Source organism: Parasteatoda tepidariorum, chromosome 3 (genome assembly GCF_043381705.1).
Source record: "Parasteatoda tepidariorum isolate YZ-2023 chromosome 3, CAS_Ptep_4.0, whole genome shotgun sequence".
Classification (NCBI taxonomy): Eukaryota; Metazoa; Arthropoda; class Arachnida; order Araneae; family Theridiidae; genus Parasteatoda; species Parasteatoda tepidariorum.
Window position 1 is genome coordinate 13332754 of NC_092206.1, and position 13233 is coordinate 13345986.

Here is a 13233-nt window from a genome sequence, read left to right on the forward strand (position 1 = left end):
AAAAAAACGGCTTTTCGTAGTGATTCAGAAAACCGGAAAAATCAGTTATCCGGAATAGCGTTGGTCCCGATCGTTACGGATAATCGGTTCCCTACTGTATATATAAAAATCCATTTGATGGTGTCGCAGTTTTCTATTGTTGTCGGTACATTTTTATAGGCTGGAAAATCAAATGGAAGGATCCAGTTTTCCCACATTAATTTTCATATTAGTTTGGTTGTCATCAGCATAAAATTGATATAAGTCATAAAGTTATTGTTTCCCTAATTTAAAGGTTAAAATTAATTAGACTGTTATTATTACATTTTTGATTTTGTTCTAAATTAACAGTTTTTTGGGTTTTTATTATTATTATTATTAGAATAATGTAATTCTATATTACATTTTAAGGTGAAGTTATTTAAATCGTTGCCTGATCTTATTAAACGTTTTACAATTATCATTTTTTGGTGCAAATTAAATTAATATACTATTATGATTTAGAACCTAACTTTCAGCTTCATGCACAAAGTGATGAATGCAAAAATTGAATTTAAAATACATCCGTCCGTTTGGTAAGCAATAATATTAAATGACAGTTGTGAGCTCGCCAAACTTGTTATAACAATTACGCTACAATACTCTCCTTCCAGAATTTCAACAGGGATACAATTCGATGAACAGACACCACTAGTTGCCAAATTTGCAAAAGAACGGGAGAGCTGTATTAAATCCGAGTTTCTGAGCATTTGTCGTGAAAGCTGTATTAAGTTCACGGTTGTGCGTGTGGTCACACCTGTTGTTTGTAAATGAAACTGAAAAGCAACAGTGTGAGGAGGACACGATGATGCAGTCACAAATAGTAACTGTGGACCAAACCATCGGAGTAGGCGTGATCGTATCACATCCGGGGCATCAACGAGGGAACTTATAAATTAGGAAATAGAATTTAATACTTAAACAAATGTTTATAAGACAATACTAACCGCTTTCTAATGAAAAATTTGTATTCAATGAGCAGGGTGATGGAAAAATAAATAATTCCTTGAAGTGCTAAGTATATAAGATGTTTCCCCAAGAAATCCCAAGACAGTGGATTCCTGAACAAAGTGATACCTAAAAAACACAATAATATTAAAAAAAACATTTCATAGCTCACATGCGGTTGTTGGTGAAATTTGTCTAATGAATGTATAAGTCTAATGAATATATAGTTTCTCTATCTTGTCTAATTTGTGGCACTCTCTGTTTGGCAATTGAAATAAGCTAGTTTTAAATTACTTAAATTTAGTACTAGTTTTAAAATAGTATAGGAATGTTTTATATGAACAGGAACTTTCAGGTAATTCAATTTTTATTTTTTAACTAGTGAACTTAGTTCAATATTAAAATGAGTAGTGGTCGAAATTTTTTTTTTTCAATTCCTACTACTAGTTACACTCTCCCTATATCTTGATATATACACTTTTCTTTAATTTAAACTTTACTCATAATAAAAAAAAAAGCATTATAATTTTTATTGTATCATTTCTAATATTTGGTGGCACATTTTATGAATTTGGCGGCACATAAAAGTGCCGCTGCACAGTGGTTGAGAATCACTGCATTAACGGCTTCCGTTACCAATTATTTAAAGGGGAAAAAAATGCAAAAAATCAAATTTTTTTATTGAATTAATAAGTACAAGGAACTAAAACAAAACATAATGCGCAAGTTTTAAATTAAAATTTAAATTTTTTTATGTGTTAAAAACATTTAATTTACCATCAGTTTACTATCCTGAATTATCTGGTGAAAATGATAAAAAGTTAAATATTAGTCTTTGTAGGATAGTTCCTAAAACAACAGACAACACAAAGTGATAACTCTCAAACGTCAGTGAAGGAATACGCCTTTTTTTTTTTTACTCTTATTGCTGTGTAAATTCAGCAACCATCGTATGGATGGTGTTTTCTACACTAGGGAACGCTGCAAGCTCGGTACCGCCTAAATTTCCGGATTACTGTTTCCGTTGTATTTTAAAGCTATTTGGCATCATCGTGTTTTGAGATTCTTGCAAACATTGTATTTGATTACTTATTACTTGTGTTTAAAATGCTAACAATACTTGCGTTTACAATGCTTAAAGTGTTACACTAACGTAAGATGGTGCACAGCTTACAACAAGAACAAACAGTAATAAACTTATGGAAAGAGGCCATATCAAGACTGCCAAAAAAGCGAGTTATTCAAAATCTAGCAACCACATCACCATTTTTAACAATATATCTCTAAATAACTAAAACAAATTTTCGCTTCAAGCTCACCAGAATTACATAATAACATTAATACCTTATGAAATACGACAGATTTGAGCTCAGAAATTATCTAATTTATTTCTTTTATTGAAAACAAAATTATCCGTTTGAAAATATCGCCTCGCAGAATAACATGTAGTAAGCAGCTGCAAGCTTTCTAACCGGATTTAGAGCAGGCATACAGCTCGAGACTGTTATTGTTTACATATCTACTGAAAACACCATCCATATGCAGTGACATAAAATACGTGTGCCGTCCCACAATCCAACAGCGAAACTCCCAAATAAAACTTGGCAATATTCCAATCCCAGCAAGTTATGTTTTTTGCTTCCGGTCGTGTAAAAACGGGATAAAACAAAATGTAATGACAAATTCTACTACTTCCGAGTTTTCTCGGGATGATAAATATTTGCAATATATACGTACCCGAGATAACTCGGGATAATCAGGCGAGCTGTTAAGATTGAATATTAGTACACCAAAATCTAATTATCAGATCAAAAGTAATTTAAGAGGGTATTTTATTTTTAATTATTATTTTTTAATTCATTTTGCGCACTTTATACTAAGCTTTGAACTTAACCCTTTGATTCAGATGAAACATCGGTGTTCTTTTTACATATTTTTTTTTTCTGACGCTGTCATTAAAAGTCTAATATATTCATTAAGTATATTTCGGTATTTTTTAATTATGAAAAACAGTCTACGAGTTACTAAATATTTTAGATTATCGAAATTATATTTGTACTAAAAAAAAAAAAAACGTAGTTTAAAAATGTATTTTTTTTCATACAAATTAAAAAATTTATCAATAATTAATTTTGTAAATTAAATAAATTTCAATGATGAATAACTGTTTCCTTTAGATATAAATAACTTTAAATTTTAAGAAATTATCTTTCAGAAGTGAGTCGTGTTTGCAATATTTTACCTTTAACGCAAAAAAATGCATCTATACATGTAATATTTCATAACCGTAAATTATGAAATGTTAAATACAATATTTTTTCACTTATTTTGACGTAAAATAACACGAACTAATAAATAACAAAAAAGTATGAAAAACATATTTAATAAAAATTCCACATCAAAGTGCTATTCTCCACAGATTCCACATCAAAGTGCTAATCTCGTGTTAAATTAAACAATACAAAATGCATTTAATTCTTACTCCACGCTCCCCTTCGATTAAGCACTTTGCTTCTTCAGCTCTAAGAATGCTAATTACTTTCCAATGCGTACGAGTAAATTCAAAGATAGAATACTCTCTAAACATCTCATGAACTATCTTTTCTACATTTTCCGTCTCCTTCGTCAATATCTTGGAAACCTCCGCAACCCTCGCAAGGGTAGTAGGTGTTGGCAGAGCTAACAATAAAAGAACACAGAACGCATGCCAGTATAGTAGATTTCCACATGATACCCAGCTAGAATATGCACAAAACTGGAAGCTACTATCTCTGATTCCGAATTTATTTTGAAGTTGAATTAATTCATAGGATAATCTAAACACATTCATCTGTTTATTTCCCAAGCTTATCAACATAATAAAATTAGATAATTTTTTAATAATGTCGAAACTCTTATATGTTCTAGAAAATTAAATTCTATTCATGATGTTGTCTTTCTTCGGTAAACCCTTTGACGCAGAATTTGAATACTTTTTTCATTATTTTGTTTTCATTTAGGTCAAAATAAGTGAAAAATATTATATTTAGCATTTTAATAATTTATGGTTACGAAATATAACATCAGAAATTTTTTCTTCTATGAAGGTAAAATCTTCCAAACACGTCTCTGTTCCGAATCATTTATTTGTAGTTATTTAGATCTAAGAGAAACAGTTCCATTGTAAGAATTATATCATTGAAATTTCTTTAATTTACAAAATCAATCGATACTTTTTTTTAATATGAATGGAAAAAAAACTACTACTTTTTTGGATTTCATATTTTAGCACAAATGTAATTGCAATTTTCTAAGAGATTTGTTTTAATAACTATTAGACTGATTTTTATCATTAAGAATTAATTAAATATATTAATTAAGTAATTGAGTCAGGAAAAAATATAAACACCGGCGTCTCATCAGCGTCAAAGTTAAGTAACTTTTACTTTAGTCAGGAATTAAGCTAGTTATAAAATTTAGTGATATAGATTGTATATTCTTGTTAAATTTAGATTTTAACTAGTGTTAAATTTAAACTAATCTTTCAGGGATTTAAAACCACTTAGATTTGCTCTCTGATGATTTTTCTATTGAATATAGTTTGATCTTTCTTTGACAATTTGATCTGAACATATCTAATTCGGCTACTTAATCGTATTTAGTGGTTAACCAAATTTTGTTTTGCTTAACTTTTGAATATTAATTTTTACGCCATGATAATAAGCGATTTAAAGTATTTGTGCCATATTTTCTAGATATATTCCCATAAATTAAAAGTCAAGAATTCAATTCCATTGTAAGAATTATATGTTTATTTAAAGGAAATCTATTTTTTAATGTGATTTCGTAGCTTAAAATATCGCATGTGCAAGTAAATCAATATATTATGAGTTAGACTCTCAAACCATTGAAAATATCTTAAATGAATTAAATTTTGATCAATGATTTGATTTTTTACATTCGCGAGGCGTTTTAGAAAAAGCATAAGTTTATCAATTTCTTCATAATTTTTATAAGTATATCTCTTTGCTCCTAATATTATATCGGTACAATTCTGAAACTCGAGCCGCAATGGCTCAGGGGATAGAGCTTTCGCTTTCCAATGCGGTGAATCGAGTTCGAATCCCAGTCTACACGAATTCCCGCATCCGGCTTGCACCGACCACAGTGCTGACGTAAAATATCCTCAGTGGTAGACGGATCATGGGTTAGAGTCCCCTTGACGTCATGCTAACTGTGGGAGGTTCCTCTACGTGGTCTTCCTCTCTATGTAACGCAAATGCGGGTTAGCTCCATAAAAAAGTCCTCCACGAAGGCAAATACTCGATCCGGGAGATCTCTTGTCTTCTGGATTGGTTCAAAATTACAAGGCTATGGAGTTGAACATTGGTAGTCGTAAACCCATAAAAATTAAAATTGTGTCGGCTGTTCAACAACGCATATATATTAGGTGGAAGCNTATATATCCTGAAACTCACCACAAAGATGGTTGCACGACGAGTTCCACCCGCACGCTACCCAAAGAACCATCCAATTTTTGGAGTGGTAATTAGATTTTAATGTTGCTCGGATATATTCACGGTTAGCTTCATGCTCATATATTTTATTCTAGCCTCTGCATCAAGCTTAACACACCTTTTTACATTTCGATAGTGACAGGATTGTGCCAGAAATCAATAGTGATGTAATATCATCCTCACTTTGGAGGTGGATATACTGCACAGAAATTTCCATGGATGATTTTTAAGCAATTCGCAGCTTGAAAGTAATCTTTGATAGTATGAAATTTGTTCTTTGCTCAACAAGCTCTTGTTAACCTACAATATCCGCTGTACATTTTAAAATTAATCACTCTTGGGAATTGTCCAGAAAACTTAGAAAGTGAAGATCCTGCTCCTTTGCCCCATTCCAACAGCTGATTATTGCCAACCGAGTTCTTATGTATATAAGAAGATAGGATAATATAAGAGATATATTGGATATACGAGGATGTATATAAGAAGGAACTTAGAAGCAAAACAAATGGTTAAAAAGAATAAGTTTTTTAGAAATTTCGCACAAGCGGATTAATTTGAAATCATTCATTTGTGTAGTATTCTTGTACATCTTTCCATAATGCTGCAAGATTTAAGAATGATATCAATTCTCTTTTCATATCGAAATTGAAGAATGACCGAGCCAGAAGACCTTGAGGCACCTGAGTAAGTTGTAGAACTAGTATAAGCGCATGGTAACTAGATTAATATTTAAATTACTTTTATTTGTTAGTTGAAATTATCATGACGTAAACAATAATTTTTAAAAAATAACAAAATTTTATTAATTTTAAAGCTTTGGTAACCACTAATCAAGATTGAGTTATCTAATTAGATATTTTCATATAAAAGTGCCAAAGAAAGATTAAGCTATAACCAAAAAAATATCATTAGAGAGTAAATCTAACCAGTTTGAAATCCTTGAACAATGAATTTAAATTAAACAATAGCTAAAATCTAAATTTAACAAGAATATACAACCTATATGACTAAATTTTATAACTAGCCTAATGTCTAACTCGACTAAGTAAGAGAAAATATTTTTCATTTTGTTTTGACGCAGATGGGACGCCGGTGCCCCTTAAATATATTTTATGAAATTTTACTCATTAAAAGCAGTCTAATAGCTATCAAAGAAATTTGTTAGATAATTCGAATTATATTCGTACTAAAATATAAAATCCAAAAAAGTAGTAGTTTGAATTTTTCTTTTCACTCAGATTAAAAAAATTATCAAATATTGATTTTGTAAATTAAAGAAATTTCAATGATTAATAACTGTTTCTCATATATTTAAATAACTACAAATAAGTGATTTCGAAGTGATCAGTGTTTGGAAGATTTCACCTTCAAAGCAGAAAAAGACTCAGATGTTATATTTCATAACCATAAATTATTAAAATGCTAAATATAAAATTTTTCACTTATTTTGATCTAAATGAAAACAAAATAATGTGAAAAGTATGAAAATTCTGCGTCAAAAAGTTTACCGAAGAAAGATAACATTATGAACAGAATGTCATTTTCTGGAGTAACGTCATTATTAAAAAATTATCCAATTTTATTATGTTGATAAGGTTGGGAAACAAACAGATGAATGTGCTTAGATTTCCCTATAAATTAATTCCACTTCAAAATGAATTCGGAATCAGAGATAGTGGCTTCCAGTTTTGTGCATATTCTAGCTGAGTATCATGTGGAAATCTATTATACTGGCATGCGTTGTGTTGTGTCCCTTTATTGTTAGCTCTGCCCCTTGCGAGGGTTGCGGAGATTACAAAGAAATGGACGAAGGAGACGAAAATGTTGAAAAGATAATCCATGATATATTTGTATTGTTTTCTAAGTTTCAATTTGGTCATACTCATTGGAAACTTGTTGATGTTTTTAGTGCTGAAGAAGCAAAGTGCTTGGACGAAGAGGAGTGTGGAGTAAGAATTAAATGCACTTTGTATTGTTTTATTTAACATCAGATTAACAATCTGATGTAGAGATTTTATTCAATATGTTTTTCATATTTTTTTGCATTATTTCGTGTTAATTTGATAAGTAAATATAAAAAAATATTGCATTTAACAGTTAACAACATTAACAAAATAAGTGAATAAATATTGTATTTAACATTTTATAATTTACGGTTATGAAATATTGCATGTATAGATGTATTTTTCTGCGATTACAATAATTCTCAAATTTGAAGTTATTTCGATCTAAAAAAAAACAGTTATTCATCATTGAAATTTATTTAATTTTCAAAAATAATTATTGATAGATTTTTTAATATGAATAAAAAAAATAAATTTTTTCAACTACGTTTTTTTCGTTTTTTAGTACAAATATAATTTCGAGAATTTAAAATATTTAGCAATTCATAGACTGTTTTTTATAATTAAAAAATACCAAAATATATTTATTGAATATATTAGACTTTTAATGAGAGCGTCAGAAAAAAAAATATGTAAAAGGAACATCGACGTCTCATATGAATCGAAGGGTTAAGTGCAAAGTTAAAGTGAAGTATAAAGGGTTAAGTATAAAGTGCGCAAAATAAAATAAAAAATAATAATTAAAAAGAAAATACCCACCTGAATTACTTTTGATTTGATTTGATTTCGGATTACTAATATTCAATCTTAATGGTCTGAGTTCCTAAACGAAATATATTATATAATTATTAAAGACGACGAGTTACGTAATCAGACCAAAAAGCGCACTCTTTTCTTCATCGTATTTTGATTCCTGACCCGAAATATGAAAAGAAGCCGCAAATCTTGAAAAATAAGGTGCCCAAATTTCAGTTTTGCGTATTTTGCTGGGTCTGGAGAACTTCTTAAGCGAATTTAAAAAATTTTACCCCAAACTTTACACATTTATCTAAAATTAATTTCTCCTAAGAAACAATTTTTGGTAGTTATATGTTTTTTTTATTATTTTATTTAATAGTAGTATAAAAATTTAGAAATCGTGAGCTATACATTTTTTTATATCGTTTTAAAGTTTGAAATTTTAATTGATAAAATGCAAAATTTGAACGAAATAGAGGTCTAATAGTTCTCTAGAAATCAAGTTTTAAAAATTTGTATATGTTACGGTGAATGACCGAAATCTGGAGAATGTCGACTCTCACCGGTGAATGTCAACAATCACGTAGTCGCTTAGTGTATGTCCGAAATATTTGCTAAATACTCTTATTTCTGACTCTCACCGGTGAATGTCAGCAATCACATAGTATAGTACTAAATACTATAGTATTTAGTATAGTATAGTATAGTATATAGTATACTATAGTATAGTATATGGTATACTATAGCATAGTATATAGTATACTATAGTATAGTATAGTATTTATAGGTGAATGTCCGAAATGTTTGTTATATCCAATTTTATATTAATTTATTCGTTAATATTATTATATTTATTTGATATATTTATTCTATATTTTAATACTTACTGACGATAGATTAGAAGAAACATCAGTGTTTGGAGTATCGGGCAAATATATACCGGGCAATGGCACTTGACCTTAAAAAAACATCAGTGTAGGGTATACCGGGCAGTGGCACTTGACCTTAAAAAAACATCAGTGTAGGGTATACAGGGCAAATGTATGCCGGGCAGTGGCACTTAACCTTAAAAAACATCAGTGTAGGGTATACCGGGCAGTGGCACTTGACCTTAAAAAAACATCAGTGTAGGGTATACCGGGCAGTGGCACTTAACCTTAAAAAAACAAAAATATCGAATAAATGTAATTATATCCACGAATAAATTCATATCAAATCGAATGTAATAAATATTTCGGATATTCACCAAAGCATATCTGTGATTGTCCACATGCACTGGTGAGGGTCCGAATGTACAAGAATGTAATGAAATATTCGATCCTTCACCGACGTATTTGGTGTTTGTCGACATTCATCGGTGAAAGTCAACAATCACCGATTTCGGTCTTTTGCCGTGACATATACATAAAACTTGAGTTTGTGATTTGACTTTTAGACGTAACTTAGATAAAGTGAACTAATTAATTACCATATTTAATATTTAGGTCTTTGAACCATTAAATCTGAAAAATCGATTCAGTTAAGGGTTATTCAGGGAATGCACTTTTTTATTTTTTATGCAGATATCCTTACAATTTAAAAAATTTTTTGTGTGCCATTTTTTTCTATAAAGTTCTATTACTGTTTTTTAACTTATGAGTTTGTATCTACAGAAATAATGCCATGAAATATATACACCCACTTTTCTAAAAAAAAACACATACACTTCTCTTTTGAACATTTAAATAATGGTTTCCTATTGTATATGTATTTGATTTTGAGGAATTTTTGAATACACTATATTTTTTTATCAGTAAACAGTAATTTAAAAATAGCTTTATCGAGGTTCACCTATATTCTCAAAATAATTTGATCGCTTAGCATGCCTTGCCAAATGCAGCATTAAATAAATAAGTAATTAAAATTATTTAATGATATTAATGCTACTGATCTAAAGTAATTATTAGGCTGTAACGAGGAATCGTTATTAGGCTGTAGAGAGAATGCTTCATTTTAAAATTAAATATATACCTTTATATAGTATAATATGATTTTGTACATTTCATGTGAAGTAGTTTCACAAAATTTAATCTAATTGTTATTTTTTTCCTTTTTTAAATAGAAAGCAGCAGCCTATCGTATAAAGATATCTACTGTTCCTACCACCTGTGCGAAAAAAGATTTCAGTTATGAGGACGCTCAAGACTGTGACGCGTTGGAAGGAGCCGTAAGTATCTGCAACAACTTTCTTTCTTGGAAATAAAATTCAGACGCAGCTTTTGTAAATAATTAATTTATAGAATTTTTTTTTGAAAAGAAAAAAAAGAAAGAATTACATTTAAGAATCAAGAGTTAATGTTAATGTTTGCGAATTCCTCCATATCTCAAGAACTTTTCAAGCGAATTGAAAAAATATTGCACATTTTAAAGTGTGTAATTTTACATGGCAAAATACAAAATTTGAGCAAAATTGGTCGCATAGCTCTGAGAAATCAAATTTCTAAAATGTCAAGCATTTAAAATTAGATTTCTCAGGAACTGTTCAACCGATTTCGCTTCTCAATTTCGTCTACACCAATTAATTTGCATGTTTGAAGTCAATCCCTCAAATCATTAAGAATGAGTCCTAAAACAGGAAGATCAGGTCATTATTTTTTTTGGCGCATTTGAAATTGTGAATTTATACGTATGAAAAAAATTCGAAAAACATGTTCCTCATATTTAAGTCAGTATAGCAATCGATAGTTTGGCTTGATATTCTCAAGACTTTCTTAAAATAGTTTTAATTTTGAGATAATTTTAAACCAGTTTCACATAAAAAGAACAGAGGCCAATATTCATTAAAAATATTTTAGGAACGAAAAAGAAATTAATGAATTTTGCGGAAAGAGATCAAAGTTTTAAACATGAATCACGCTAACATCGCAACTTCTAAAAAATGTTTCGAATAAAGGTTGAAGAAGCTATAGCTTCTTCATTTTTTCTGCCATTTTTTAGGAGCCAGAAGATGAAACTTTCTCACAAAATTTAATTTCCCAACTTTTCGACAAGTTTTTTTTTTACATGATTATTTTATAGTCACATTTATTTTGTCCGATTATTTTAAATCGTCAGAATTCTTAAAAATTATAGAATATTTAAAAAACTGTGGACATATTTTGTTTTTGTGTGAAAAAAAAAATTAATCCATCATAACACTAGAGCTAATTTTTTTAATATTTTAAACTTCAAAGTAAATCATTAACAAGTTAAATCATTAACAAGTTTTACTTTAAAATAAATAACTTGAATCAATCTTGAAAAAATTCTTTTTGTTCAGAGAACGTACATTTTGTGTCTATTTCTTATAGATTTAAATTCTAATTATCTCAAATGATTTAGCATATCCGAAGTGAACTATGAGCCCTGAGTTATGAAAATTTTATTTATTACACTAAAATATAATAATATCAAAAGTTATACAGGGTACATATTTTTGCCCACTGCACAATACGGTACAAAGATTTTAGTATTATCTTTTTTCAAATATAATTATATTCTAGAATTCAAATATAATTATGTTTCAAATATAATATATTTAATAATGTAATTTGTAAAACATTTGATTGCTTTTTTAGGAAATCCATTATTGCACCCTTATTGAGAAAAGAAACAAGAATGGAAAATATGTTTTGCAGAGATCAAGTTGCTCAAAAAAAAGTTCATAGAAGAATTTTCCGAAATTAAGACTAGACTTCAACTGATAATGAGGCAATTATATTCTTAAATAGTTTATATTGTTATGCGATAACCGAAAAATGCATGTGAGTTTCAATAAATACAATAATGAAGTCGAACTGATGTAGGGATTATTTCTGATTTTGAAATTATTAAATAGATTTAAATTAAATCCTTTTTCTAATACGTGCGCGCAGATCGTCTGTGTATCAAAGCGGAGGAGTCATCCCCACTAAAGAGGATCAATTTTGTGATGGCATATCTTCGGATCATTCTCAGGAATATTTCTCACACCGTCTCTTGTGGGATACTTGTAAATGAGTATCTCGATCCTTATTGGTCGCTGAAACATGGCATTTGTTTTCTTTAGCAACTGTTCTTTCCATTTTATTTCGAGTAAGCCTAGCTCGTCAAGTATCAATTCTCTTAAGGGACATAAACTATATTCTTTTACAAAAACTTTTCCTAAGGATTTCAATTCTTTCACCATATATTTCTCATTTAACACAAAGACAGGCATACATAAAGCCATGTAGAACACAAACAAACTTACTATGCCTCGAAGTTGCCATGTACACAAAATAAAAATATATCACGGTTACAATAAAATATCTAAAGAAATAATGTATCCAAGTTAAGTAAAAGATGTGGACACGAAAGAATTATATTTCAACAAATTCGAGGTGCGATGCGTCACTGAGTTTAATTAATTTCACGTTAATTAGAATTCTAACTTATGTGGAGAAACTTAACTCAACATTAACATTCCATTTTGCTTTAACTATCAGCTATCGCTAACGTCATAGATCACATGCGTGGGTATCCGAGATTTTCTTCCCCTTGAAGTGCAGTTACAGCAATAAAGTATTGCTACTACTATTTTCAAATACATTTTTTATTGGTCGTTATTAGCGAACCTGTAATGTTGACAGCTCCTGTGCTTAGCTATAATTAACGACAATATAAAGTTTCGGGGGCAGCAGCTTAGTCCGGGATTTTTATTGGATAGATAGAGATGGAGGTTTTACAAAGCTAGGTTAGTGCTTCCCCCATTTCAGGATTTCCTTCCCCCCACAAGTCTAGATTAATATCTGTCTCAGGTGTACCGTCAAAAAATTTTACTCATATTTTTTATGTTAATTTTTTAAAATTCTTTCTAATAATTCAAGAACAAAATAATGCATATTACATATTTATTTTAATTTTATGTACCTTGTGAGAAATCATTATTATTCAATTAAGCTTTAGATTAAGAGTAATTTTTTTTAAAACAATTTTTCAGCTCATTGGGTAAACTAACAACTGCATAAACAATACAAATAAATAATTTATTTAGGGCTTTATTCAATAAAAAAGTTGTTACAAGATATTGTGTCTTCATATCAGAACGTAATTATAACAAAACAAAAACTAAGAGAGAAATTGTTTAGAAATAGATGCTAGAAAAAAACGATATATACCATATTTTTCTAATGAATAAATTTCTGTGGGAT

The 13233-nt window shown here is 29.4% G+C and overlaps 1 protein-coding gene across 1 annotated transcript; it reads left to right on the forward strand.

Annotated features, from left to right (window-relative positions):
* The first annotated feature begins 7017 nt into the window (after positions 1-7017).
* LOC107446904 (uncharacterized) lies at positions 7018-11859 on the forward strand. The gene is made up of 3 exons (XM_043048422.2): positions 7018-7411; positions 10146-10250; positions 11641-11859. Exons 1-3 carry the CDS (start codon positions 7175-7177, stop codon positions 11728-11730), a joined length of 432 nt encoding a protein of 143 aa, XP_042904356.1. The 5' UTR covers positions 7018-7174; the 3' UTR covers positions 11731-11859.
* Positions 11860-13233: the final 1374 nt, after the last annotated feature.